This window comes from Lemur catta, chromosome 17 (assembly GCF_020740605.2).
Source record: "Lemur catta isolate mLemCat1 chromosome 17, mLemCat1.pri, whole genome shotgun sequence".
Classification (NCBI taxonomy): domain Eukaryota; kingdom Metazoa; phylum Chordata; class Mammalia; order Primates; family Lemuridae; genus Lemur; species Lemur catta.
This window is the reverse complement of record NC_059144.1, coordinates 6,857,389-6,883,920: the sequence shown is the minus strand read 5'-3', so window position 1 is coordinate 6,883,920 and position 26,532 is coordinate 6,857,389. Positions and strand designations below refer to the sequence as shown.

General features: G+C 44.6%; 2 protein-coding genes across 4 annotated transcripts in view; one reads left to right on the top strand and one right to left on the bottom strand.

Annotated features, from left to right (window-relative positions):
* Positions 1–10,998, bottom strand: part of GRK4 (G protein-coupled receptor kinase 4) — a 45,187-nt gene extending 34,189 nt beyond the window's left edge. Inside the window, 1 exon segment of the mRNA XM_045528411.1 lies at positions 10,945–10,998. Coding sequence (XP_045384367.1) covers positions 10,945–10,998 — 54 coding nt within the window.
* Positions 10,999–12,235: 1,237 nt separating this feature from the next.
* NOP14 (NOP14 nucleolar protein) overlaps positions 12,236–26,532 on the top strand; it is a 31,670-nt gene continuing 17,373 nt past the window's right edge. The window contains exons 1-3 of one of the 3 annotated variants that reach the window (XM_045528217.1): positions 12,236–12,598; positions 21,951–22,085; positions 22,595–22,736. In XM_045528217.1, the coding sequence (XP_045384173.1) occupies positions 12,404–12,598; positions 21,951–22,085; positions 22,595–22,736 (472 nt within the window). In that variant the 5' untranslated portion in view covers positions 12,236–12,403. Of the gene's footprint in view, positions 12,599–20,574; positions 20,785–21,950; positions 22,086–22,594; positions 22,737–26,532 lie in introns of those variants that run through there. The other 2 variants (XM_045528216.1, XM_045528218.1) reach the window with 2 other exon arrangements.

The window sequence follows — 26,532 nt, the reverse complement described above, 5'->3', positions numbered from 1 at the left end:
TCTCCATATATTAGTAAGAGCTAAACATCTGAACAGTTTTTGGGTAATATATTTGTTTGTTTTGTATTTTATTTACATCATCATCAGACAATTAAAAATACTTGTCTATTAGGGATAGATTCTATTTATGCTTTCCAAATTTCTTTTTCTTTCTTTTTTTTTTTTTTTTTTGAGAGAGAGTCTCGCTCTGTTGCCCGGGCTAGAGTGAGTGCCGTGGCGTCAGCCTAGCTCACAGCAACCTCAAACTCCTGGGCTTAAGCGATCCTACTGCCTCAGCCTCCCGAGTAGCTGGGACTACAGGCATGTGCCACCATGCCCGGCTAATTTTTTCTATATATATTTTTAGTTGGCCAGATAATTTGTTTCTATTTTTAGTAGAGACGAGGTCTCGCTCTTGCTCAAGCTGGTCTCGAACTCCTGACCTCGAGCGATCCACCCACCTCGGCCTCCCAGAGTGCTAGGATTACAGGCGTGAGCCACCGCGCTCGGCCTTATTTCTTAATTACCCTTAATTTCATCCAGAATGCTAACTGCTAGATTTGAGTACTTACTTGCAAAGGAAGCTACCTAACTGGTCCTGCAAGTCTTATTTTCAGTACAGAGGAAGAATGTAAGATTATTTGTATTCTTTTAAGTCTAAGCATCCTGGGCTCAAATGCTGTACACATTTCTATCATAACTATAAGTGATCACATGATGTAATGCATATTTTCTGAAAGATCTTCGAAACATAAAAACAGAGGGTAAGAGCCCGGTGGGTTCTTCTGGAGAGAAGCTGAGCATAATCAAAGAGCATAAGTTCTTTCAAATTAGACGAAGCTCCTGCCCAACCACTGAGGCAGTATGAGACTGTGGCCAGGTCACGATCAGGTTATGCGACACAAACCTCACATTCCTTCTCTGGAAAATGAGAACACGTCCCTCTACCCCACAGGACAGGTAAGTGAAGGAACTGAAGGTACACGGGACACAATTGGGCAGAGTAGGTAGGTAACCAATGTTAGTTTCAGATGCTGGGGACAGGAACTGTCCTAAAGCACAATGTGGAGGTAACAGCAATATTTAGACTAGATAGCATTTATATGGATACTTGATAAGAAAATCTCTAATTTTTTATATTGGTTCAGGTATAACAGCAAAAATGATCTGTCATTCAAAAAAACCTTAATCCTAAAGTCTTCTACTTAAATCTGGGTGGTAGGAACACCGGTGATTATTACTTTATTCAATAAAGTCTTTTTTTATATTAATATGTTCAAAATATTTCATCTCTCTCTCTGACTAACACACACACACACACAGTGTCCTTCATCCTGCAGCAACTTACAATTTTCACACTGATGGTTTAACAGAATACTGGAGAAAATAAATGACAGCAACATCACAAAACAAATAGGAACTAATGTAGTCAGGGAATTTAAAAAAATGTTTTTCTAAATCAACCTATAAAAAATTCTGGCATTTATATAAACATAAATATTTTAAATCTGTTTCTTTTTTACCTTATCTGGTTCACAATTCTATTAATGATTTCATTTTCTCATGCATTAAGATTTCACATGCTACCAAAATACCACAAAACACAGAAATGTGTCAAAAATACAACATCTTTGAAACAGTAGACAGTGTCTGTCTGTCCCCCACCAGAGGCCCTGTCCTGCAGGAACCAAAAGACCCAATTCCCGGGCCTTCCTATGGCCCCTCACAGGCCGCTCTGTGTGCCAGGCATGAGTGAGCAGAGAGGGGAGAGCCGGCATTTGGAGAGAGGGCACTGGTCTCCACCAGGAAGACAAGCTCACCAGGAGGGGAGGAGCCCTGGTGCAGGGGACACAGAGGAGTTTCTGGGTCCTGAGTGCACAGTGCCAGAAAGTCAAAAGAAGCACTCCTCCGGATCCACCTGTCCGTAAAAGAACCAGCTAACAAGAGACTACTGGCTTCTCTGACTACCAAATGCTGAGCCGCTTATCTGAAGTGCTCTCTCTCTCTTAATCTCAAAGTAATCTTCCTATAGAAAGAACATACTATTATAATTTGAAATGTTACAGCTTTTGTATTCTGTACCATCTACAAATTCAGAACCAACAGATAAAAATTGGAAAAACCCAAGATATGCTTACTTCCACACTAAATCAAATGCTATATGAACAAATAAAAAAATAAAGTTCTAAATACAAAGTCGAGGGAATTGTTTTATTCAGTGAGAAAGTTCTGCTTGTATATCTTCACTGAAACAATGCCTGCTAAAGTCACCAATTCATTCACTTAACAACACTGTGACCAAGTAGTGTTCTAGGTATGGAAAAAAACAAAGACCCCGAGCTTGTGGCCAAATCCAGTGGATCCTTGACCTCTCTGACATGCTCACCTGCCTAAAACTGTCCCAGCCCCTATTCCCCTACTTCTCTGGAAGCCCCAACTCTCCAGCTGTACACAGATCCATCCAGCTGCTCCTTCTTGGTCCACCTGACCAGCCTGCCCTCTTCCACTGAGTGTTACAGGATGAAGGGTCCTCTGAACACGGGGGTCCAGGGCCCTTCCCCTTCTCATTCTTTGTTGACTCTCTAGGAGGATCTTATCCACTTTGAGTCTCGTGACCTCTAAATGCTACCTATATATAGATATGTCCCAGATTCCTATTCTCAGCCCAGATTTCTATGAGTTCTAAACGTGAACATACACCTTCCATCCAGGCAGGCTGCTGCCCTTGTGTGCCCTATCTCAGTGAACGCACAAGACCTGGAATAAACCTTAATGACTCCCCTTTCTGCACCCCCAAAGTTACTGGAGTCTATTTTCTAAGTGTGATATTGTGAAATATATATTTGATCTTCTATCTTGTTTCTGGTTTCCTGGCATAGGACTGACTCCTAAAATCCTTAGAATCTCCAAAATGATGTCTTTTATATGGTAATGAGTTGACTGATGGCTGGCAGCCCCTGGGTAGCTCCAGGATGGGGCTGGTCACCACAAAGACCAAGGCATGACGGAGGGTTGGGACTTTTAGCCCCACATCCTCCCTCCTAGGACCAGAGAGGAGAGAGGGTAAATCCATCACCAATGGCCAATGATTTAATCAATCAGGCATATGTAATGAAGCTTCCATAAAAACCCAAAAGAACTGGGTTCAGAGAACTTCTGGATAGGTGAACACATGGAGGTGCCTGGAAAGTGGTTCCCCCGGAGAGGGCATGGAAGCTCCACGCCCTGTCCCCCACACCTCACCCTATGTATCTCTTCATTTGTATCCTTTTTAAATAATATCCTTTATAACAAACCAGTAAATGTAAGAAAGTGTTTCCCTGAGTTCTGTGAGCCACTCTTGCAAACTAATCAAACCTGAGGAAGGAGGCAATTTATAGCTAGTTACTCAGGACAGGCCACAACCTGGGGCTTGTGATTGGCATCTGAAGTGGGGACGGTCCTGTGGGACAGGGCCTCAGCCTGTGGGATAGATGCTATATCGGGTAGTGTCAGAACTGAATAGGATTAGAGGACACCCAGCTGGTGTCCATTGCAGAATTGCTTGCTTGCTTGATGGGTGTGGAAAAAAACCCACACATTTGGTCACAGAAGTCTTCTCTGTTGTATAAAAGCAGAGGAGAAATAGTTTTGAGTTTTTCCAGTCTCAGACTAAGTACCTCTCATAGTCATTCAATTTCCAATTCCATCACCTCCATCCCAAACCAAGCTACCATCATCTCTTGCCTGGACAATGACAACAGTTTCCTATGTGGTCTTCTTGTTTCCATTCTGAGCCTCTCTAATCCCAATCCGATTACATCATTCCTCTGCTAAAAATATGGCAATGTCAACTTTTCATAACACTAATGACAAAAACCTCTGCCAAGCCTACCTCCCTCCCTCTCATCCAGTGCCACTCTCTTCCTTCGTCTTTGCTCCAGAAAAACTAGACGTTCTTGAGTTGCTAGAAATTGCCAAGCTCCTTCCCACCCTGGGGCACTTGCTGCCTGGAACATTCTTTTCCCCGCCTTCTTAGTTCATACTCACAGCCCATTTCCTTTCTTAGGAAGCCTTCCCTGACCTTCTCTGCCTTACCTGCAACTAGGTTACGTTCCTCCCACCTGGCTGTCTGTACTTTTTCCTTCAGAACACTTACTACAATTTGTAATTATGTTTATTTTTGTAATTATTTATTTTATTTCAATCTCTGCTAAGAGACTGTAAGCTCCATGAGGGCAAAGATCTTGTCTGTTTTCAACCACTGTATTTCCAGTAGCATGCTCACTGCTTGGTACACGAGGGTAGATAAATGAAGATATTTAAAGGTTAACTAATGGGACATTTAATATAGTTTACTTCACTCCATGTACTGAAAAACTACCACAAAGCATGAGTAATGAGGTAATTTATATGCTAATGTACCTAAATTATAATTCCATGATTCTATAAATATATTTGATAGCATAAATAGTCCCAATGAAAATTTCACAATATCTTAATTACAATGTAAATGCCAAATGATGGAATCAACCTCCATACTAATCTCTGTATACTATATTCAGAAAAAAATACTATTAACACTATGGATCAAATGTCAGTTGCTCCAAAGAAGATATACTCATGGCCAAAAGCACAGAAAAATATATTCAACACCATTAGTCATTAGAGAAAAGCAAACCAAAACACAAGGAGATGCCACTTCTCACCCACTAGGATGGCTGTAATAAAACAAAAAACAAAGAGGAAAATAAAAAGTGTTGGGGGAGGATGTAGAGCAACGGAATATTTGCTAATGGGAATGTAAAATGGTAATGTCACTTTGGAAAACAGTCTGGCAGTTCCTCAAAAAGTTATACATAGAATTACCATATGATTTAGCAATTTTGAGTACATATACAAAAAAAGTGAAAGCAGATATTCAAACAGATATTTGTACACCAATGTTCCTGGCAGCATTATTCACATAGCCAAAAAGTTGTAATAACCTAAATATTCATTGACAGATGGATGGATAAATAAATAAAATATTACCCACATAATATCCAATTTAACACCACTTAATTGTACACTTAAAAATGGTAACTTTTAGGCTGGGCATGGTGGCTCACACCTGTAATCCTACCACTCTGGGAGGCCGAGGCAGGAGGATGGCTTGAGGTCAGGAGTTCAAGACCAACCTGACCAAGAGTGAGACCCTATCTCTACAAAAAATAGAAAAATTAGCTGGGCATGATGGTGCATGCCTGTAGTCCTAGCTACTCAGGAGGCTAAGGCAGGAGGATTGCTTGAACTCAGGAGTTTGAGGATGCACTGAGCTATGATGATGCCTCTGCACTCTAGTCCACTCTAGGCCAATAGAGTGAGACCCTGTCTTACAAAAAAAAAAAAATCAATACAGCAGCTGACTTTTAGGACTTCCTATAAAACCTAGTTTATTCTCAATTCTAGCTATGAACATGAAGGAAAATATTTTGTTGCCAAAAGAGACCTAGTCATGACAGCAAAGGCTCATGCAACAAAATAAAAAACAAAGTAGACTTCATAAAAATTTTAACATTCTATGAATCAAAAGACACTATTGACGGGGTGCAGTGGCTCATGCCTGTAATCCTAGGAATTTGGAACACTGAAACAGGAGGATCCCTTGAGGCCAGAAGTTCAAGACCAGCCTAGGCAATGTAGTGAGACCCAGTCTCTACAAAAAATTTAAAAATTAGCAGGGTGTGGTGGTGGTGTGCGCCTATAGTCCCAGTTACTTAGGAGGCTGAAGAGGGAGGATGCCTTGAGCCCAGGAGTTCAAGACTGCAGTGAGCTATGATACTGCCACTGCACTCCAGCCTGGGTGACAGAGCGAGACTCTGTCTCACAAAAACAAACAAACAAACAAAGAAACAAAAAAGATACTATCAACAGAGTAAAAAGGCAACCCATGGAAGGGGAGAAAAAATATATATGTATATCATATAACTGATAAGGGATTAATAATCAGAATATATAGAGAACTCCTAAAACTCATGACAAAGTTGCTGCTGGGAAGTGGCTGCCCAACAAGGGACCTGCAGTAAGAGGGACGATGGGACTGAGATCGGGACAGCAGAATCCAGGCGGAAGTGATTATGTCATTTCCTGGCCTGGCCTAGAAGAATCGCCCACATGGTTCCCCATGCTCTCTCGCTGTTCTGTCTGGTAGATGGATAGGAATACATAGGAGGACCTTGGAAGTCATGAACTTCTGTCACCCTGGAGCTCTGAATGACTGTATGGAGCATAGACCACCCGCTCACTCCCTCCCTGACCACCCTCACCATGGCCTGTATGGAAATGAAAAATAAACTCTATTCTCATTTATTCATAAATAACAGAAATTTTAGGGTTTATCTGTTATAGCAGCAAGTATTAGTTTAACTGATATAGATACTGGTATCTCGAAACAAAAAACCTTGGTTAAGCAGACCAGTCTAGCAACAGGCTTAGATGTTGGAGCTCCATGTTATTCAACAATAGCAACACATTATTAGTGTGTGCTATTACTGGCCACACCTCAGAAGGTATGAGAGACACACACACACAGGGGAGCTCAAGCAAGAATTGCTTGTTTTGCAAGCAGCAATGAAAAGAAATACAAACAGGGCCAGGCGCAGTGGCTCATGCCTGTAATCCTAGCACTCTGGGAGGCTGAGGCTGAAGGATCGCTCGAGGTCAGGAGTTCAAGATCAGCCTGAGCAAAAGTGAGACCCCATCTCTATTAAAAATAGAAAGAAATTAGCTGGACAACTAAAAAATATATATAGAAAAGATTAGCCAGGCATCGTGGTGCATGCCTGTAGTCCCAGCTACTTGGGAGGCTGAGGCAGAAGGATCGCTTGAGCCCAAGAGTTTGAGGTTGCTGTGAGCTAGGCTGACGCCATGGCACTCTAGCCTGGGCAACAGAGTGAGACTCTGTCTCAAAAAAAAAACAACAAAAAACAGAAATACAAACAGAACAAAAATTTGGGCCTTTACAGGATATGAAAGGCTATCTGGCACTGGACCCCAAGCAGTAGAAAATAAGACTGAAAAAAGCTTTGAAAGACAAAAGCTCATCAAAACTCAGCCCTGTGCAGAGTAGAATAAGGGTGTGGCTTTCCCACAAAAACTGCTGCCTCAAGATAGCCCCCATTAATTTGGGGAGTTAAGAATTAAAAAGAAAAAAAGAAAATTCACACTTGAGAATGTGTCTAGGAAAGACAGGTGGGTGCAACTACTGGCACATGGAACTGACTGGGGGCTAGATCATCAAGACAAAATAACAACAAATTTAGTCTAAAGATCCAGTTGGCTTTTATTTGTGGTTCTAAAATTGGGCAAGACCGCATTCTATAACACAGAACGAGTGTTCCAATAAGCTGAGCAGAGAAGGTTCATTTTATAGGCAGAAAAGGGCTGAACAGGCAGAAACAGAGAACAAAAACTGGATTGGTCCTTTTAAAGTTTATTTCCTTGTAAAGGATAAAGTGGAGGGGACTTCCTTATCATGTTGGCTAAAATTGGCCTGTTTGGGGATCTCTCTGTTTTCTCAGAAGGTCAAACAACTTAGTTTCAGCTTGGTGATATGGAACTTCAGCATGAATGATTCCCTTTTGGTTGGTCTGTTGGGTCTAGTGCAGGAGCTCAGTCTAAATCAATGGCCTCCTACAAACTTCATTCAACAAGATCAAAAGCCCACTGCATTTATGAGAGAATTATGGTGGTAAAGAAACTTAGATCCAGGACTAAGAAGGCCTTGAACTGCGTGAGCCTTCAAACAACCTTCAGGCCCACAAATGTAAATCAGTAGCAGTGGATCTGCAAAGCTCTGCATTGCCTGAGAAGGTTCCACCCATCTGTCCTTCTTAGCTGGTTCACAGAGGAAATGTACCAGGGGCTGGGGCCTAGGGCCACAGTGACCAAAACATAAGGGCAGATCTGGGTGGTAACCAAGAAATGTTCCCCGTCCCCACAGTGGCCCTTTATTGATGGACCAATGTCTACTGAGGGTACCCTAAATCCTTTTTCTAAAAGGGAATTTCTATAATAGTTCTCCTGCCTCTGCTCTCCCACTGTATACTAGGTATGAGGAGGGAAGACCATTTGGTTCTTTATATAGGCTGCTGGGTCCTGGGGAGCCACATCTGGCCCTGATGGAGGAAACAGAGTGTGACCAGTTATTCTAGTCTTTGTAGAGGAATTAAGATGTGTGCGAGGGAAGAAGTTTGTGCATGGATATTTGGTGGCTAGAGGGGCAGACATGGCACAGACAGCCAGGTGTCCTATCATGATTCAAGATACATTCCCATAACGTAGAGTTGGTGCCAGAAGTAGCTGCCCAGCTAGTGACTATGCTGTTCTGCCCCCGTAGCAGTTAAAAGTGGCCATGTGACCAAGCAGTGTACAAAAGTGATGTATCCACTTACAGGGTTGGACCATGAAGCCCTCCTGCATGATCTGCCACATTACCTTAGCTAAATACTTTCCTCCATGACTGTTAGCTCCATGAAGGGAGAGGATAAGTCTGTTTTTACTCACCCCTGTATCCCTAGAGCCAGTCTTAGTGCCTGGTACACAACAGTTTCAAAAAGTTTCTAAATGGCCGGGCGCGGTGGCTCACGCCTGTAATCCTAGCCCTCTGGGAGGCCGAGGCGGCTGGATTGCTTGAGGTCAGGAGTTCGAGACCAGCCTGAGCGAGACCTCGTCTCTACTAAAAATAGAAATAAAAAGTATCTGGACAACTAAAAATATATATAGAAAAAATTAGCCAGGCATGGTGGCGCATGCCTGTAGTCCCAGCTACTGGGGAGGCTGAGGCAGGAGGATCGCTTAAGCCCAGGAGTTTGAGGTTGCTGTGAGCTAGGCTGACGCCACGGCACTCACTCTAGCCTGGGCAACAAAGCGAGACTCTGTCTCAAAAAAAAAAAAAAAAAAAAGTTTCTAAAGTGAGGTTGCACAAAGTCTTACAGAGAGTATAAAGTGAGGGTGTTGAGATAATAATGCCAGTGGCTGGCTCCAAAGCCCATGATCTTAACTGCTATTCACACATTCATTCATTCAATAAATATTTACTGAGCATCTACTATGTTCCAGACAGTGTTCTGGGCACTAAAAATACAACAATGAATAAAGCAGACAAAACTTCCTCTCTTCATAAAGCTTACATTTTAGAGGGGAAGTCCAGTGGACAAAACTTAAACAAAACAAAAAATAAGTAAAATAACATATTAGATAGTAAGTACTCTGGAGAAAAATAAAGAAATGAAGGAAAATAAAGAGTGAATGAGGCTGGGCGCTGTGGATCATGCCTGTAATTCCGGCACTTTGGGAGGCCAAGGCAGGAGGATCACTTGAGGCCAAGAGTTTGAGACCAGCTTGGGCAACATAACAAAACCCCATCTCTTAAAAAAAAAGAAGCAAAGAAAAGAAAACAAAAAAGAAAAGAAAGATTAGCCAGGTGTAGTGGCATGTGCCTGTAGTTCTAGCTAGTCAGGCAGCTGAGGTAGGAGCCCAGGAGTTCCAGGCTGCAATGAGCCATTATCGTGCCACTGCACTCCAGCCTAGGCAACAGAGTGAGACCCTGTCTCTGAAAAATAAATAGATAAATAAATAAATAAATAAATGGTGAATTTTCTAATACATGAACCAGAGAAACTAAACAAGGAGCTACCCATGAACAGACATGTGTCTGAGAAGATACTTCCTGGGAGATGCTCTAAAGTAAATAAACACAGTTATCAATTTGGGAAAACAGCCCCCAAATATAACCAACAGTCAGCATATATCCATATATTTCTGATAATTTCATATCCAACTTCTCTGAACATTAATGAAATTGTACATAATGACTCTTCAAACACAGGAGGAAACACTCCAGCTCATTATGGGTAGACCTAATAAGAATCACAACACCATAGAGTTAACATGAGATACTTAAGGGAACAAAAGTTAAAACTCTCATTTTTGAAACTATCACTGTAGTCCTAGGATTTGTGGCAGAAAATACTGGTTTTACATTATTTAGCATTTATAGAGCACTTCTATTTTCCACATTATCTAATGTCTGCAGCATTTTCTTTATTATACTAATCTTCTCTGTATGGTTCCAATTTTAGTATATGTGCTGCAAGCACTAATCTCTGCCCGCTGTAAGGAAGTCTGCCTGGTATAATATTCCCTTTTTGTACATTATACCCACATATGAAGGTAGAGTGAAAACTAGTTTAGCCTCAACCTGACATCCACTGATGATAATTCACTTCCATGACCAATTTGGAGTTTAGAGTGAGGAACAAGAGGCACAGTCACATGCTCCACTGAAAGAGGTGAAGAGAGTTCATACTGCTCTGGGATGCCCTGTCATAAGGGAAAACCAAACTCTTCCCACTCATCCTCAGTTCTTCTACTCAAAATGTGAATTAGTGCACAAAAATATTGAAAGGGTGAACTCTCTGTTTTCAACTATTTTTTTTCTCGCTCTGTCCCCATGCTAGAGTGCAGTGGCTCGAACATAGCTAAATGTAACCTCCAACTGTTGGGCTCAAGGGATCCTCCCACCTCAGCCTCCTTAGTAGCTGGGACCACAGGTGCACGCCAGATTGTATTTTTTTGTTTGTTTGTTTGCTTTGGTTTTTTTGTTTTTGTTTTTGTTTTTTTTTTGAGACAGAGTCTCGCACTGTCGCCCGGGCTAGAGTGGGTGCTGTGGTGTCAGCCTAGCTCACAGCAACCTCAAACTCCTGGGCTCAAGCGATCCTCCTGCCTCAGCCTCCCGAGTAGCTGGGACTACAGGCATGTGCCACCATGCCCGGCTAATTCTATATATATTTTTAGCTGTCCAGATCATTTCTTTCTATTTTTAGTAGAGACGGGGTCTCGCTCTTGCTCAGGCTGGTTTCAAACTCCTGACCTTGAGCAATCCTCCCGCCTTGGCCTCCCACAGATTGTATTTTAAATATGCAGTGCTGGCCGGTGTGGTACCTTCAGCCGGTATTGATCCTTTTCCGGAGCACAAAGATCAAACAGGGGCTGCATCACGCAACGAAATGGAGGAATAACCACCTTGGTATGAGTCAAGGGACGTGAAGAACTACCGAGGCTGGCATGACAACTTCTAGAGAGACAGGAAAAGGAGACACGCAGTCCGAGACAGAGGACTCCCGGGGTCTCCCCGCAGAAGATGCTTTCTTATTGATAAAAGGGTGAGTTCTTACCAACTGGTCCATGTCACCGCGCCATGCTAAAGCGCACTTTACACACCATAAGCCTCAGATTAAAGCTCAAAACCAAGCAGCTATGTTAAAATAACAGTCTAAAGTCACCACTGGAAGGTTCTTGCCAGGGGTAGTTTCCAGCCAACAGGAGTACTGTTAGCCTTTTAAACACCATAAAGGGGCGAGTCCTTTTTCGGCCCTCCCTCCCCGGGCATGTTGGTTACCCAACACCAACGGGACACTGCCTGCCCCGTGCGGAATCAACATTGTGACCAAGGTCGCACCAAAAAACTGGGCCACACTAAGAGGAGCAGAGGACAGGCTACCTTCACCCGGGCTGGGAGGTGCGGGATGGGGTGGGTGGGATGGCCTGAGCAGCCCGGGCCAGAGAGCGGCCCAAGCTGACCACTCGGGGATCCCCACTCTGCGGGGATCTAGGTTCTCCTGAGCAAGTCAGGGCTTCCGGTGGGGTCGGGGTTCTCTGTGGGTGTCGGGACTCCCAGCGGATCCGGGTTCTTCAGGGGGGCCGGTGTTCCGGGGGTCGGCGGCGCCTGCCGCGCGCTCATGGAGGCGCGCTTTCAGCAGCCGTGTGTTGGCCAAGACGTTCTCCAGCTCCACGCACCGGCACCACCGCCACGGCTGCCGCGGGACTCGACGAGGGGGGGGCGGCGGAAGAAGAAGCGCCGCCGCCGCCACCGCTTCACAGCATCGCTCTCCGGGCGCCACCCGCTCGTCGGGCCCGGAATCGGGCCCTTGGAGGCTGCCCCGCCGCCGCCGCCGCCGCCGCCGCCACCCGCTGCTAGCACACAGGCCGGCTCCGCGCTAACAGCTTTCCAGAAGAGGGCGCCGGAGCTCTCCCCTCGCCGCCACGCCCGAGGTGGCTGTGGCGCCTCGCGGGGCACTACAGTTCCCAGAAGGCTCCGCGCCGGAGGACGCGACGGGCGGTGGGGGCATAGCCTGCTGGGAGCTGTAGTCGCTCAGCCTGCTCCTGAGCGGAAGCCTGGCCATACCGCAATTACCAGACCTGTCTTCTCGCGATCTCCGGGAGCTTGCGCAGCTACCGCGAGACGTGGCTGGGGACTCTCCGCGATTCGGCACGTGTTGCCGAGGAGACGCGCTCTACAGTCGGCAGTCTTCCGCCGCTGAGGTCGCGGTACAGGCTTACCCCCCTGCGTCTCGGAAGCTTGGGAGGCGCCGACGCCTAGGGGTGCGACGGCGTGTGCGCCATGGGGAAGGCGAAGGCGGCCGGGGCGCGGAGGAAGGCCTCGGGGGCGCCGTCGGGGGCGCGGCGAGGCCCGGCGAAGGCCTGCCCTAACCCGTTCGAAGTGAAAGTCAACAGGCAAAAGTTTCAGATCCTAGGCAGGAAGACGCGCCACGACGTGGGGCTGCCCGGCGTGTCCCGCGCGCGCGCCATCAGGAAGGTAAGCGGGACGCGTCCCCTGCCCACCGTGGGCCTCCCTCTCCGCCCCGGCCGCCGCCCCTGTGCTTTGAACTTGCTCCGGGTAGCGCGGACTGCTGGGATCGGGACCCCACGCTGGCTGGCTGCGGCTTTGGGCCGGCTGCATACTTCCTTGTGCCTCAGTTTCCTCGTCTGTAAAGTGGAGACCGTGATAGTTACATAGTACTGACTTTTTAAACTTTGTACCTCAACTTTTCTACGGTCTGGAATGACTTTCTCTTGGAAAACTCTTGTCCATTCTTGAGACCCTGCACACGTGGTTTTTGGTGACTCCTCCAGCTGTCTCAGGCAGAGTTAATCACTTCTGAGTTGCTGTGGCGTCCTGTACTTGCTCTAACCCTTTCTCACTTAGACTGTGAGCACTGCCGACCTAAGGACCATGAATGAGGGCTTACATAGGATGCTTCTGAGATGTTGGGAGAATGAGTGTATCTCCCTGAGGCACATCACCTTATCCCTTGGGAGGTAACTGAAATGGTACATTCTGTGGAAGGTCTCGTTGCTTCCTTCTTTCCTGTGCTTATGGTCCAGTCCCATAGTATTATTTACCTTCATTTCAAACTCAGTTCAGCAACTGCCATCCTGTATGCAAGTTAGGAGACGTGTTTATTTTTTTTAAAAAAAAGAATTTATTGTTACTGGTAAAGATACATTAGTAGGTTAGTGAAAAATTAAGACGCAGAAAGGAGAGGGAATTTCCTTAGGTCACACAACTGGTAAGGGCTGGGGCATGCATTCAGGTCTTTAATGTCTGCAAAGCCTTTGTGCTACACTGCGTGCTTCTATTTAAGCTCTGTTCTAGCTGCTGGGAGATAAAGGTAAATGAGACCTGGCCCCTGCCTTCAAGAGCTGATGTCACACAGTGCAGTCCACATCTTTGCATCAAATCACGTATCATCCTTACTGCAGGGAGATGACAGCATGTGTAATAGGCAAGACACACTTAAAACTGACTTCAGTAAAAGTCCTTCATTACCTACCGCAGGGCTGGGTGAAGGGTAGGCATAGTGGAATAGGATAGTTAGTGTGGCCTGTAGAACAGACACGTGTGCCTTCACCATTTATGCTTCAGTTTTCTGGTTTCTTTCTTTTCTTTTTTTTCAATTTTTTGTTTTATTTCAGCATATTACATGGGTACAAATGTTTAGGTTACATATATTGCCTTTGTTCCACCCGAGTCAGAGCTTCAAGTGTGTCCATCACCCAGATGGTGTGCACTGCACCCATTAGGTGTGAATATACCCATTTCCTCCTCCCCTGCTCCCACCTGCCTGACACCCAATGAATGTTACTACTATATGTGCACATAAGTGTTGGTCAGTTAAGTCAGTTAATGCCAATTTGATGGTGAGTACATATGGTGCTTGTTTGTCCATTCTTGTGATACTTCACTTAGTAGACTGGGCTCAGGCTCTATCCACAATAACACAAGAGGTACTAGATCACTGTTGTTTTTTGTGGCTAAGTAGAACTCTGTGGTGTACATATACCACATTTTATTAATCTACTCATGTATTGATGGGCACTTGGATTGTTTTCTCTCTTTTCTTCTTTTTTATATAAAACTGCACCTTCTTTATTTGCATACTTTAATTTCAGAACGTTTTCTCATTTCTGAAGTAGAAATAATATACATCATACCCTTCACGGTGGTTTATAAGAATGAATGAATGCATATTTAGCACATATGAAGTGTTCTCTAAATACTAGCTATTCTTTTGTTTGTTTGTGTGTTTGACAGAGTTTCTCTCTGTCACTCCAGATAGGTGCAGTGGTGTCATCATAGCTTGCTGCAACCTCAAACTCCTGGGTTCAAGCAGTCCTCCTGCCTCAGCCTCCCTAGTAGCTGGACTACAGGCACGTGCCACCACACCTGGCTAATTTTGTACTTTTTGTAGAGACCAGATCTTGCTTCTGCTCAGGCTGGTCTCAAACTCCTGAGCTCAAGGGATCCTCTCACCTCAGCCTCTCAGAGTGCTTGGATTACAGGCGTGAGCAATACTAGCTATTAAACTTAAACTTCTTGGCTTGTTATTCTCAGACTCCTTCACAACCTGGCTGTTGTCCTTGCTTCACCTCTTGCATACTCTTTCTTTGTCCAAAAAGGCCTGCCTTACCTCCCAAAGTCTATAACAGGCCAGCCAGGTCACCACTTCTGTTACTTTCCCAGGCTTCATAGCTGAGATAGAATAGGTTGCTAAAGCTCTAGGATCTGGCATGTCCACCTCCCTGCTTTGTGCTGAAGGCCTGAGAGGGACATTGCTGCTGCTCTTTGAATGCCTGGTGCTTGGCTCATGGTAGAAACGCACATCAAAAGTAGAACCTGAGTGCCTTAAGATATCACAGACAGGAGATAGTGTAATAGAAAATTCTTCATAGACGAAATCATGTTTGAGTTCTGCAGGGTGAGTGAGCTGTTCATGGGCTGAGGGGAAACACACATGAAGGCACATTGTCCCAGCGTACTGAGGAGCGTGGAACTCAGAACTGTGTGAGGGGCAGCAGAAAGTCCATTTGAATCAAAGCTTGGTGTGCGTGTAGTGGTACAGGGAGCTGGCGCAGTAAGCCTGGAACTTTTCATATGTGCTCCCTTGGCAGTAAATGTGCTGTCCCAATTGTCTTCTCTCCATTGGTCAGTCAGAGCACTTTGGGCACTCAGATAGCAGTAAGAGGGCAGCTTTGTGTCAAGACTGTCAGGTGCCAGTCCCAGTACATCACTTTATAGCATACCAGTAATTAATATATTGATTCCTTACAGTGGGTCGGGCACTGTGCCACAAAATCCACATTTAATCTTCACAGTCAGCCTTATGAAGGGGAAGTGCTGTTATTTTCCCATTTTATACCTGAAGAAACTGAGGCAAGAAGCAGTTATCTCACTTTCTTCAGGTCGGAGGTGGTGGGACTGAGCTGTTAGTAAAGCCAGACTTAGTGCTTGACATTTACATGCTTAGGCAATTACCCTGTGCCCGGCTCTGTCCCAAGCCATCTTCTCCTGTTAACTTGTAATCCTTTTAACAGCTGACCGAGGTCAGTGCTGTGTTCTCTCCCTTTTACAGATGTGGCCCCTGGGGGACAGGGGTTAAGCACCTTCCAAAGTCCTGGCCAGAAGGTTGTGGAGCTGGTAGGATTCTGTGTCCACACTCTCGAGGTCACCTGCTAGGCCTATGTGAGGTGTCCTCCAGAGCTCCTATGGTTGGTGAAGTGTCCTGTTGAGTGAGACACCCTGTTTCTGTCCTAGGTAATTTCTTTGTGCCCCTCAGGTGCTGGTCTAAGGCCTTTGGAGATGTATGTTCAGCGGGCAAGGATTCTCTTCTGCCAGCTGTGGTGCCTCTGTGTTGTAGACTTGAGCCTCTGGACAGTGGGTGTGTGACTTGTTTGTAGAGCTGTGTAAGCAGGATCTGCCATAAATATGGGCCTCCTTTATGTTTTGCTGTCTGTCCTGACTCCTTCCTCTTGAGTTAAATATAGCCTGAAAATGTTTATACCATTTCTTGTCAACTATCAGGTCGTTAAATATGAAATGCCCGATTTGGAATCAAAAGTGTAGTTTATTATATCTCAAGCAAGAAGCAGTATAATTAATCAAAGTATGCGCCTGAACTATCAACATAGTTTTGCCATCTTAACGGTAACTTGTTTATGCCAGCAGTAAAGAAGCCTGGAGAGCGAGTGGTGAAGAAATCACAATAAGTGTGTTCCACAGCTTGTTGAGAGTGGAATATTTTTCCTTGGAAGAAGTGGTCCAAAGCCTGGAAGAAGTGGTAGTCAGTTGGTGCAAGGACTGACGAATATGGTGGATGACAGAGAGTTTCCAAGTCCAGCCTCTGTAATTTGAGCAGCGTTTGTACAACACGTGGTTGAGCATTGTCTTGCTAGAGGATTGGCCTGTCTCTATTGGCCAGTCTCGGCTGCTTAATCACAAGCTTCCTCATCATTTCGACCAATTGGTTGCAGCAGACATCTGCTACAATCGATTGACCAAGTTTCCTGAAGCTGTAGTGGATAATGCCAGCACCTGACACCAAACAGACACCATTAGTTTTTTTGAATAAATACTTGGTTTTGGACTGTGTTTCATTCAGCGCTTCATCTTTATTCAGCCATTGTACCAAACACTTTCAGTTGTCAAAAATAATCCATTTTCATCACACATAACAATATACTGTAGAAATGGTTTGCCTTTATGTCATGACAGCAAAGAAAGGCGAGCTTCGAGATGATTTCTCTTCTGACACTCATTTAATTCATGTGATACCCATCTATCCTGCTTCTTTACCTTGTCCATTTGGTTCAAATGGTCCAATATTGTTGGAATAGTAACATCAAATCTTGTTGCTAATTCACGGGTATGTTGAGATGGATTTGCTCCAGTACAGCTTTCAGCTTATCATTATCCACCTTGGTCTCAGGTCACCCACATGGCTCATTTTCAAGACTAAAATCACCAGAACAGAACTTCTCAAACCATCCACATACTGTGCATTCATTAGCCACATCCTTCCCAAACACTTCGTTGATATTGTGGGCTGTCTGCGCATTGGTTACGTGACAGAACTATATTTGAAGATAACACAAATTTTTTACTTATCCAGGGTTTCACAAAAATTGCTTTAAAAAAAATCTGAAAGATAATCAGAAGCCAAAATGTGCATCTGAAAGACTGAGGATGTGCCTTCACAATAAAAATAAAATAAAAATGTCATGGTGAAATGTCAGATATCAACTGTCAAATTTAGTACTTAAGGAAATTGGACATTTCATACTTAATAACCTAATATATTTTTTTTTTTTTTTTTTTACTTCTGCCCCATTGAAGGTCACCTGATGGTCCGAGGTGTGCACATGTGAGTCCTGCCTCTTACACACGGGCAGGGCTTGCCTGGCCTGGCAGATGTTTAAAAGCAATATTTATTATTTTTGCCTAATTATAAAAAAAATTACAGGTTTAGCAGTATATCACATTTATAAAGCATACACAGTAGTCCCCCCTTATCCATGGGGGATATGTTCCAAGACCCCCAGTGGATGCCGGAAACCACAGATGGTACTGAGCTGCATATATACTGTTTTTTCCTATATGTACATACCTATGATAAAGTTTGTAAATTAGGCACAGTAAGATTACCAACAATATCTAATAATAAAATAGAATAATTAGAACAATATAGTGTAATGAAAGTTATGTGAATGTGGTCTTTATCTCAAAATATTTCATTCTACTTATTACCCTTCATAGCCCACTGGTGTTTGCCTAATGAGGGAAGAGTAGTTGTCTGGCTGTCACTGTGTCTCAAAAACCTGGGCTTTTCCCTCTACCGTGTGTGAAGAACAAGAAGAGTTCATTAGGAGAGGCCTTTTTCCCCCTACTTACTTCTTCTGGGAGAAGAGAGTGGAACTGAGATTGCTTTCTTCTGGTCTGGAACTCCAGAATGTGTACCTTTCAGTGCCACCTCTGCCTTTTGGTATTTTATCAGCTTACTGGCAGGAAAGACCAGGTGGTATACACATCACTGTATGCGAGATCACAGGAGCACATTGCTTTGGGAGTGTCCCCATTGGTGTGGGGCAACTCAAAATCCATTACAGACAGAATTGCATTCTGAGTATCCCCAAATGTCTGTGAGCCTAGGTTAAATACTTTATTTAGTATGCATAAATCTGGCATACTTATTCATATTATTTAAAGGTAAATAAGTCTTGGTTGCTGGCCCTGAGGCTGATCCTAACCAGAATGGCTAAGGAGAGTTTCCATTAAACTTTGTGTCACTTTGTGTTTGTTAAAATGTAAAAGAGCCTACCTTGGAAATCAACAGGAAGAATCAGTAAGAATTACAAACGGTTAAATTAAAAAGGAAAGAAAAGGATATTATGACGAAAACATGCAGAGTTGTTGAGATGTCCCTCAGAAGTTCATTCGCCTGCCTGGGAGGGTCAGTGGACCTAGGGAAGCTGCTCTAACCTGTTTCCCACACACAACTTTGTTTTCTGTCCTAAAACTCAGACCTGATAATACCAGGTGGTTTGTTATTTCAGTTTATTTCATCAAAAGTCTTAACCTGACTGTTAGGAAGGAGAATGGTTAAGAAATACTCATTTGGGCCGGGCGCGGTGGCTCACGCCTGTAATCCTAGCACTCTGGAAGGCCGAGGCGGGCGGATTGCTTGAGCTCAGGATTTCGAGACCAGCCTGAGCAAGAGCGAGACCCCGTCTCTACTAAAAATAGAAAGAAATTATCTGGCCAACTGCGCGTGCCTGTAGTCCCAGCTACTCGGGAGGCTGAGGCAGTAGGATCGTTTAAGCCCAGGAGGTTGCTGTGAGCTATGCCAACGCCACGGCACTCTAGCCTGGGCAACAAAGCGAGACTCTGTCTCAAAAAAAAAAAAAAAAAGAAATACTCATTTGAAAGTGAGTTTACCTATATGAGTCTTAGACTTACTTAGTAGTTGTAAACACAGTTAGTTCCTAGGTTATCCTGCATTATCGTATTTCTTTGGTTTCCTAAGCTATAATAGGTACTGTGAAATCATACTGAATTTACGTATTTACTTACGACCTAAGGCTGCAGTCCCCAAGCAACCAGTCCCTGGCCTATTAGGACCTGGGCTGCAGAGCTCCACCCTCCTCAATCCTTGGAACAATTGTCTTCTATGAAATCAGTCCCTGGTGCCAAAAAGGTTGGGGACTGCTTGCCTAAGCGATGTTCTTCACTAAAATTTACCCATAGAATCAAATCCCAGATAATGAGAACTAATGTTTTTACAGGCACAGAGATGGCTGATGCCTGCCCCCACCCACCTCCTTCCTGGTGGAAGTGTCTGTCACTATCATTAGCAGCTCCCTTTCTTTGCAGGGACAGGCTGAGGAAGTCTTCCCCATGTAGCGTCTAAGCAGCCTTGTTTATACGGGGTGTTCATCTAGCAGTGTAGGCCAACACGTGATGTTGTTGAGGTCATCTCTAATCTGTGAACAATGAATAGATTCCAGATCTTGTGGTCACTGTAGGTCTGGACTAGAGTCTGTCCACTGTCCTGGTGTTGGGTGTGTGGGTGTGTGTGTGTGTGTGTGTGTGTGCGTGCGTGTGCGTGCGTGCGCGCGCGCGCGCGCGTCCGTGCTCATGTTCATGTTCATGTGTGTTCTCCCATTTAATTGCCAGTCAGACCTTGTGATTATGAGTTATCGCTTTAATTTTTATTCTGCAAATGAGGAACTGCGTAGATTTCAGAGAGCTTAGCCTGATACAGTACTGTGTGTGGCAAATGAAACCTTTATTGCTGGCACCCAACACAACCTTGTTCTTCCTTATTCCTTCCCCACCCCTTACTGAGCTGTACTGCTCATAACAAAAGAAGTGGTAAGAACAGAGTGGCAGCAGTGGAACCCTCTGGTCCACTTTGGGCTCTGGTCCAAAAAGCATCAGGAAGTTGTACCCAGGGTGTTTTTAAGAAATTTTGTTTAGCACCTGAACTAAATACCACAGTAGAAGTTACAAGGGTTTAATAACCCAGGTCGTTTGCAGAGAAACTGGTTCATGAAACGTAATTGAAAAACTGATGGAAATTGCCTTGGAAGTATTTATTGAAATAATTGATGGCTTCCTACTCTTTAGGCAGCAGAGGGGTTTTTGATGCATTTTAATTGAAATACCGTATTCATATTTTGCAGTGAAATAAGAAAGCTATTCTCTTCCTATCACTCTCCTCTTCCACATTGTTAATGCTTTGGTGACCTCCCCAAATGGAATGTGCTCTAAATCTAATCAACAGGCAGCAGCCAGTGCTTGCTTTGTCCTTCACTTAGTGTCTTCTGCTCCTGCCTGGCTGCTGCTTAACCCCTTCCACTCCCACTCTCCTTTCCTCTCCTCTTCTAGCTCTTGTTTTTGACCTTAAATGTGGGTTCCTTAACCTCTAGTTCATCTCTGACCCTGGCAGAGTGACATGGCTGCAGCAAAATCTGGCCTGCCTTCTCCTGAAACAACTTGAACCAGAATGGTGATGAGCGAGTCATCACTCTCTCCTTCCCACCACATGTGTGTGTTCTATCAAAGTGGCTTTTCACAAGTTTGAGGAATCCTGAAGAATGCAAGAGACATTCAATTCTGAGGTTATATCAGAGGTTTCAAATATCTGCCAAGGTGTCTACTTTGTGGTGGGTAAAACTATGGAATTAGATCATTCCAAGTGATCCAATTGTGTCATGATTGGTACCATTTCCTTTTGTCTCTGGTTGCCGCATAAACTCTGGTGAAATGGCAGGCAGTCCCTTAGCAAATATAAGGATTTCTGCAATGGGGAAAAGTTCCTGATATAGCCAACTCAAGTCACCGAGGCCACACTCATTCCCCACCTTCCTCCATCCTCTCGCTATTTTAGGGAATTCAACCTCAAGGGCAGCTAACTTTGGATAATATTGAACTTGTTTGTTATTGCTACTGGGAAAATATCAAATTATTACTATTAGTTGTTGAATTCCCTATTTAAGATATTGCTGCTTTTGATGTTCTGAAGCATAATGTCTAGAGAGACTGTGACCCCACATGATCAACTTGTTTATGGTCTTGTACATCACACAAGAAGGCACAACTGTGCATTTCCTAGAAGTACCTTTGATGGGAAATAACCACCCTCTTCCATGATAGAAGGGATCTAAACCTACTCCACTTTTCCAAATGAATCCAGTCTAAAGTACACACTTGCTTAAACCATAAGGCAGCTGGAAGAACAGTTTGTGTCTTTAGCTTGACTAATGTGCTTTTGCTCTCCTTTTCAGCACTGACAGACAAATTCTAAAGGGGAAAATAAAGTGGTTACCCCATTATCATTGAGAATGAGTTGGTTTTCTCTTCTCAAAATTCTGTTCCTAGTAGGAAAGGTTTACCATGAATGAAAGCAGATTCTGTATGAACTTTGACATCGCAGTGCATAGCTCTGAACTTTAAAACATGCACCATTCTGGCTGGGCACAGTGGCTCACACCTGTAATCCTAGTACCCTGGGAGGCTGAGGTGGGAGGATCACTAGAGCTCAGCAGTTCGAGACCAGCCTGAGTGAGAGTGAGACCCCATCTCTACAAAAAATAGAAAAATTAGCCAGGCATCATGGCATGCGACTACAGTCCCAGCTACTCAGGAGGCTGAGGCAGGAGGATCGCTTGACCCCAGGAATTTGAGTTTGCTGTAAAGTATGATCATGCCACTGCACTCCAGCCCAGGTGGTAGAGTAAGACCCTGTCTCCCCCCACCCCTAAAAAAATGTCCCTTTTGGAGGAAATCACAAGAATTTTTTTGTGAGGTTGTTTTATGATCTGTTTTTCAGCGTACACAGACGTTACTAAAGGAGTACAAAGAAAGAGATAAATCCAATGTATTTAGAGATAAACGCTTTGGGGAGTACAATAGCAACATAAGTGCAGAGGAAAAGATGATGAAGAGGTTTGCTCTGGAGCAACAGGTATGGAAAAAAAAATTGGAGCAGGGTGTTTGCTATACATTTTACACAAAAGTCAAGCCCAAGGTGAAATCTGTTTCTCCCCTTTGTTCATTTATGCGTCCATGGGCACTCACCCACTAGGTACAGGGGATAGCCCTTGAATCGTATACCTTTTCTGGCTAAGCTAAAGGAGAAGCAGCCTTCTGCAAATGTTAGTTGAATGGATAAATATCTTAACCACAGTAAATGGCGGCAGTGTGTACTGGAGTTGAGTGGAGAGCGGGTGGACTGGAACATGGCTGGGGGGTAAGACCGCATGATTTACCAGTGGCTTACCTGGCCTGTTGACATATTTAAGAACTCCCTTCTGTGAGCTCTGTTTATGTCTGACTCATTGCTCAGACGACTTAGAATACTCCTAAGGCTGCTTAGGCTGCATTGTCATATTCACATATAATGGAAAAATAATTGTTTCCTGCTATGAAATGAATGTGGTAATTTAGGAACTGATTTTTTTTCTCTTCTGTCAGCGACATCATGAGAAAAAAAGCATCTACAACCTAAATGAAGATGAAGAATTGACTCATTATGGCCAGTCTTTGGCAGACATTGAGAAACATAATGACATTGTGGACAGCGACAGCGATGTTGAGGAACGAGGAACACTTTCTGGTGAGGCCCGGGTGGGGTCTTAGAGCCGGTGACAGTCTGCTTACTGTGTGACTTTCTCCCCTAGAAAAAGTTGTTGCAAGAAAGTTCACTGATCATTAACTTCTCAATTCATCATGTGACTGTCTTTGGCTTTTTTTTTTTTTTTTAATTTCAGAACTTTTAGGTGCTTTTATAGGATGAGAAAGCACATTAATACCCATTATCTTACTTGAACCTCACAATAGCTTGTATTACTGATGAGCTGAGAGAAAGGTAAGGTGATTTGCCCAACCCAGGAATCAGATAAAACCCACCTAACTGACGCCTAAGAAGGGTCTTCTGCACTAAACTGCACTGCTTTGCTGCCTGCTGCTTTATAGATTGTGACCTAATAACCATACCAGTGGTGTTTTTGTAGTTCTTTTAGTCCTTATTTACTGAGGAACCAGTTATGGCAGTTTTGTGAGGGAGATAATATTGAGCTTCTTATCAGTAAATAATAACATGAAACATTAAGTTTTAGCTTTAAATAGCATTAATATACAACTGAACTGAGTTTAGGACTCAGTTCAAGTCTGACCGTGTTGGGCCCTGTTTATAACGTTGCTGTCATGTCATTAATTAGTTTGCATTCCTTATAAGTTAGAGTAGGTCCCATTTTTCAAAACAAAGCTACACAAAACTAAAACTGATCCTCAACCTTTTGTCTTTTTAGTGTGTGGAAAGCTAAGGAATTAAAGCCTGCACTTACCTTTGGATATTTGGATAATCCAGGGGCAGAAGGTTTAGGAGTTAAGGCAGCCTGTGGTGCAGAACCCATTGTTCCACGTAACAGCACCAGGAGTAGCTCTGCAACTCCGCCAGAAATTCATGGTTGTAAAGGGAATGGCCAGTAGTTTCATCCTCTGTGCCTTTCTCCTTGCACTTTTCATTGTTCAGGAGTTTTGTATACCCTTAACTGTAAAATGCATTCACTTGGGGATCATAATTCACTGTGACGGAAGGTGACTGCCTTGGTTCGTGTTTGGTGAGAAGAGCAGCATCCTCGCCGCCAGGAGGGCCATTATGCCACATGACTAGAGGGAAGTAGGGCTCTGTTTCTTCCAATAACAGAATCCTGGGAGTTCAGCGATTTATTTGAGATTTCCTATCCTTTGATTTTCATTATGAGCTCACCAAAACTCAGGTAATTTATAAAAGAAAAGCCTTTTACATTTGAAAATATATATATTTCCTGTAATTTTTAAAAATGAGTCACGAGGAAACAAAATCCATTTTGTTCAACTACATAACATGTTATGTTCTCTTACTAGGAGAGTTTAATCCCTAAAATAGCCCTGTGAGGTAGATGTTACCCTACTTTACCACTGTAGAAGCTGAGGCTGAGGACAAGTTGGTGACTTGCTCGGGCCTCACAGCCAAGTAGAGCTGGGCTTCCAGTCTCAGTTGGCCTGACTCCCAAACTGCAGCTGCTGTGTGCTGTTCACACTTGGAATACAGATGTTTAGAAAAACACTTAATGGAGAACGTTTTTTAAGAATCCGCTTCTGAATTTTTTACATAATTAATACAACCTTATTAGTTGGTGCTTTGTAAATTTTCCTTTTCAATAATAATTGTGAACAACTTTGACTTACTAGAACACTAAATGAGTAATGTTTTCTGAGACGCTAAATTATCCAGGAAGCACAGGAATCATTCATTCATCCATCTCGCCAGCCATAAAATACTGGTTTATGTGTTAGGCACCATTCTCAGTTCTGGGGAAATGGCAGTGAACGAAACACAAAAAGCTTTGCCTTCCTGCAGCTCATGTTTTATTGGGGAGACTGAGATGGCAAACACAATGCTACAACATGAATGCTGTCCAGTTGAAGGCGAAAGTGCTGTGGAGTAAAAATAAAGCCAGGAGGGGCATGCCATTGCGTGGCCTCAGCTTCACTGAGCGATGGTGTTTGCAGAACCCTGAGGACCATGTGGCGAAGAGTGTCCTGTAGAGGGAACAGCATGTTCAAAGGGCTTGAGATTGGGGTAGTGGAAGGTAGGGGATGGGGGAAGGGGAGGGTTAGTAAGCGGAAGACCAGGGCCTTCTGGGCCACAGGAGAGATTTTGTCTTTTACTTGAGAAAAGGAGTCATTGGAGGCATTTGAACCGTGGAATTACATAGTCTGATGGGACAAGGCCAACTGAACCTCCTAATGAATTGGATATAGGTGTGGGATTGGGTATAAGAACCAAGGATGACTCCGGGGGTTTTGGCCTAAGTGACTGGAAAGATGGAATTGCCATTCGTGGGGCTGGAGAAGACTGGGAGAAACAGGTTTGGGGGCTTGGAAATGCCTGTTAGACATCCAAGGGGCGTTATCAGAAGAACACTTGGAGCCTGGAGTTGAGGGAGGAACGCAGGCCAGAAACAGGAATTGGAAGTTGTCAGCACAGAGACTAAATGAGGCAGCTAAGGGAATAGAGCAGCTAGCAAAGAGGTGGTGGGAGCTGCAGCCCTCGGAGTTGGAGGAGAGGAGACTGAGCCAGGAGCTGCCAGTTAGGCCCTGGGGGGTGCTGGCCGGAAGCAAGTGGAGAAACTTTTTCTAGGAGGGAGTGACGAATGTGTCACGCACTGCTGATGTGGAGAGGAGGACCAAGAACTGAACTGTAAGTCAAGCAAGGCTCCATTTCAGAGGAAGGAGGAGAAGGGAGGGGAGGGGTCGCAGGTGGAATAGAGGCAACCCTGGGGGGCTCTTTGTAAGGGGGCCCGAGAAATGCGAGTGGGGAATGAAAGAATAGTCCAAGAGAACGAGAAAACTTGATGCAGGGAACGAGGGTAGATTTGCTTGCCCAGGGGTGGGATCGAGTATGTGAGACAGAGTTGGCCCTGGATGGGGCAGAGCAGCTGGGGGAGGGCCCAGAGCACTCTGTGGTTCAGCAGTTTCTCTTCTGAGGGCGTCCATTTTCTCTGTGGCCTAGGCAGCGCTGAGTGAGGGGGAGGCAGGACCTGCAGGGGGTATGAAGGGGCAGGAGGTGGACAGCCTGGGATGCACGAGAGTGTAGACTGGAACATGGGCCAGGACTGGCCGGTGGTGACTGGAGCCCACCTGAAGTTTGCAGTTTTGAAGATAATGTGTGTTCTGTCCACCACTTGTCTCCCTGCTCAGGTATGGACAGGGAGCAGGTGGTGTTTTGAGTTAGGCGGACAGCAGCGTTGGCAAGGGAGCACGACAGGAGCAGGCAGGGACAGGGACGGACTAGCCTGCTGGGCCAGGCTCTACTGGTCGGGGGCCTGAGCAGTTTCGTTTCTGTTCTGGTGTGAGACTTCGGGTAAATCACTTCACATCCCAGCCGCTGGTTTTTCATATGAGAATTTGGATTTTTTAAGGTTTCTTTCCGCTCTAAATTTGATGATTCCCACAATGTTTATTTCTCTCCTGCTCTGGCAAATAGGGCAGGATGAAGGTCAGTGACTCTTGGTGATTCCTGCTCCTGCCGTCAGCTCAGGGTGCTAGGTCCCTGTGTCCTGCCTGTGGAGGTGGGAGGATCAGGTGGAACCACGTCACTAATCTGGACCCTGCTCCTTTGCAAGACTCTGGGGCCAGCTTTTCTCCTGGGTTTGCCAATCTTTCTCAAGAACGAACACAATTAGAAAATAGGTGCTTGGTGTTTCCAGTCACTTGGATTATGGCCACTTGGTAATTTAATGGGTCTTGGTTTTCTTGGAGTGGCTCCTCTTGGGTATTTATTAAGTGCCAGTCAGTGTGCCTATGGTCTCAGGCCAGCTGTGTGTGAGAACTTTATTCTTGGATGTGGAATTCTCAAGACTGCT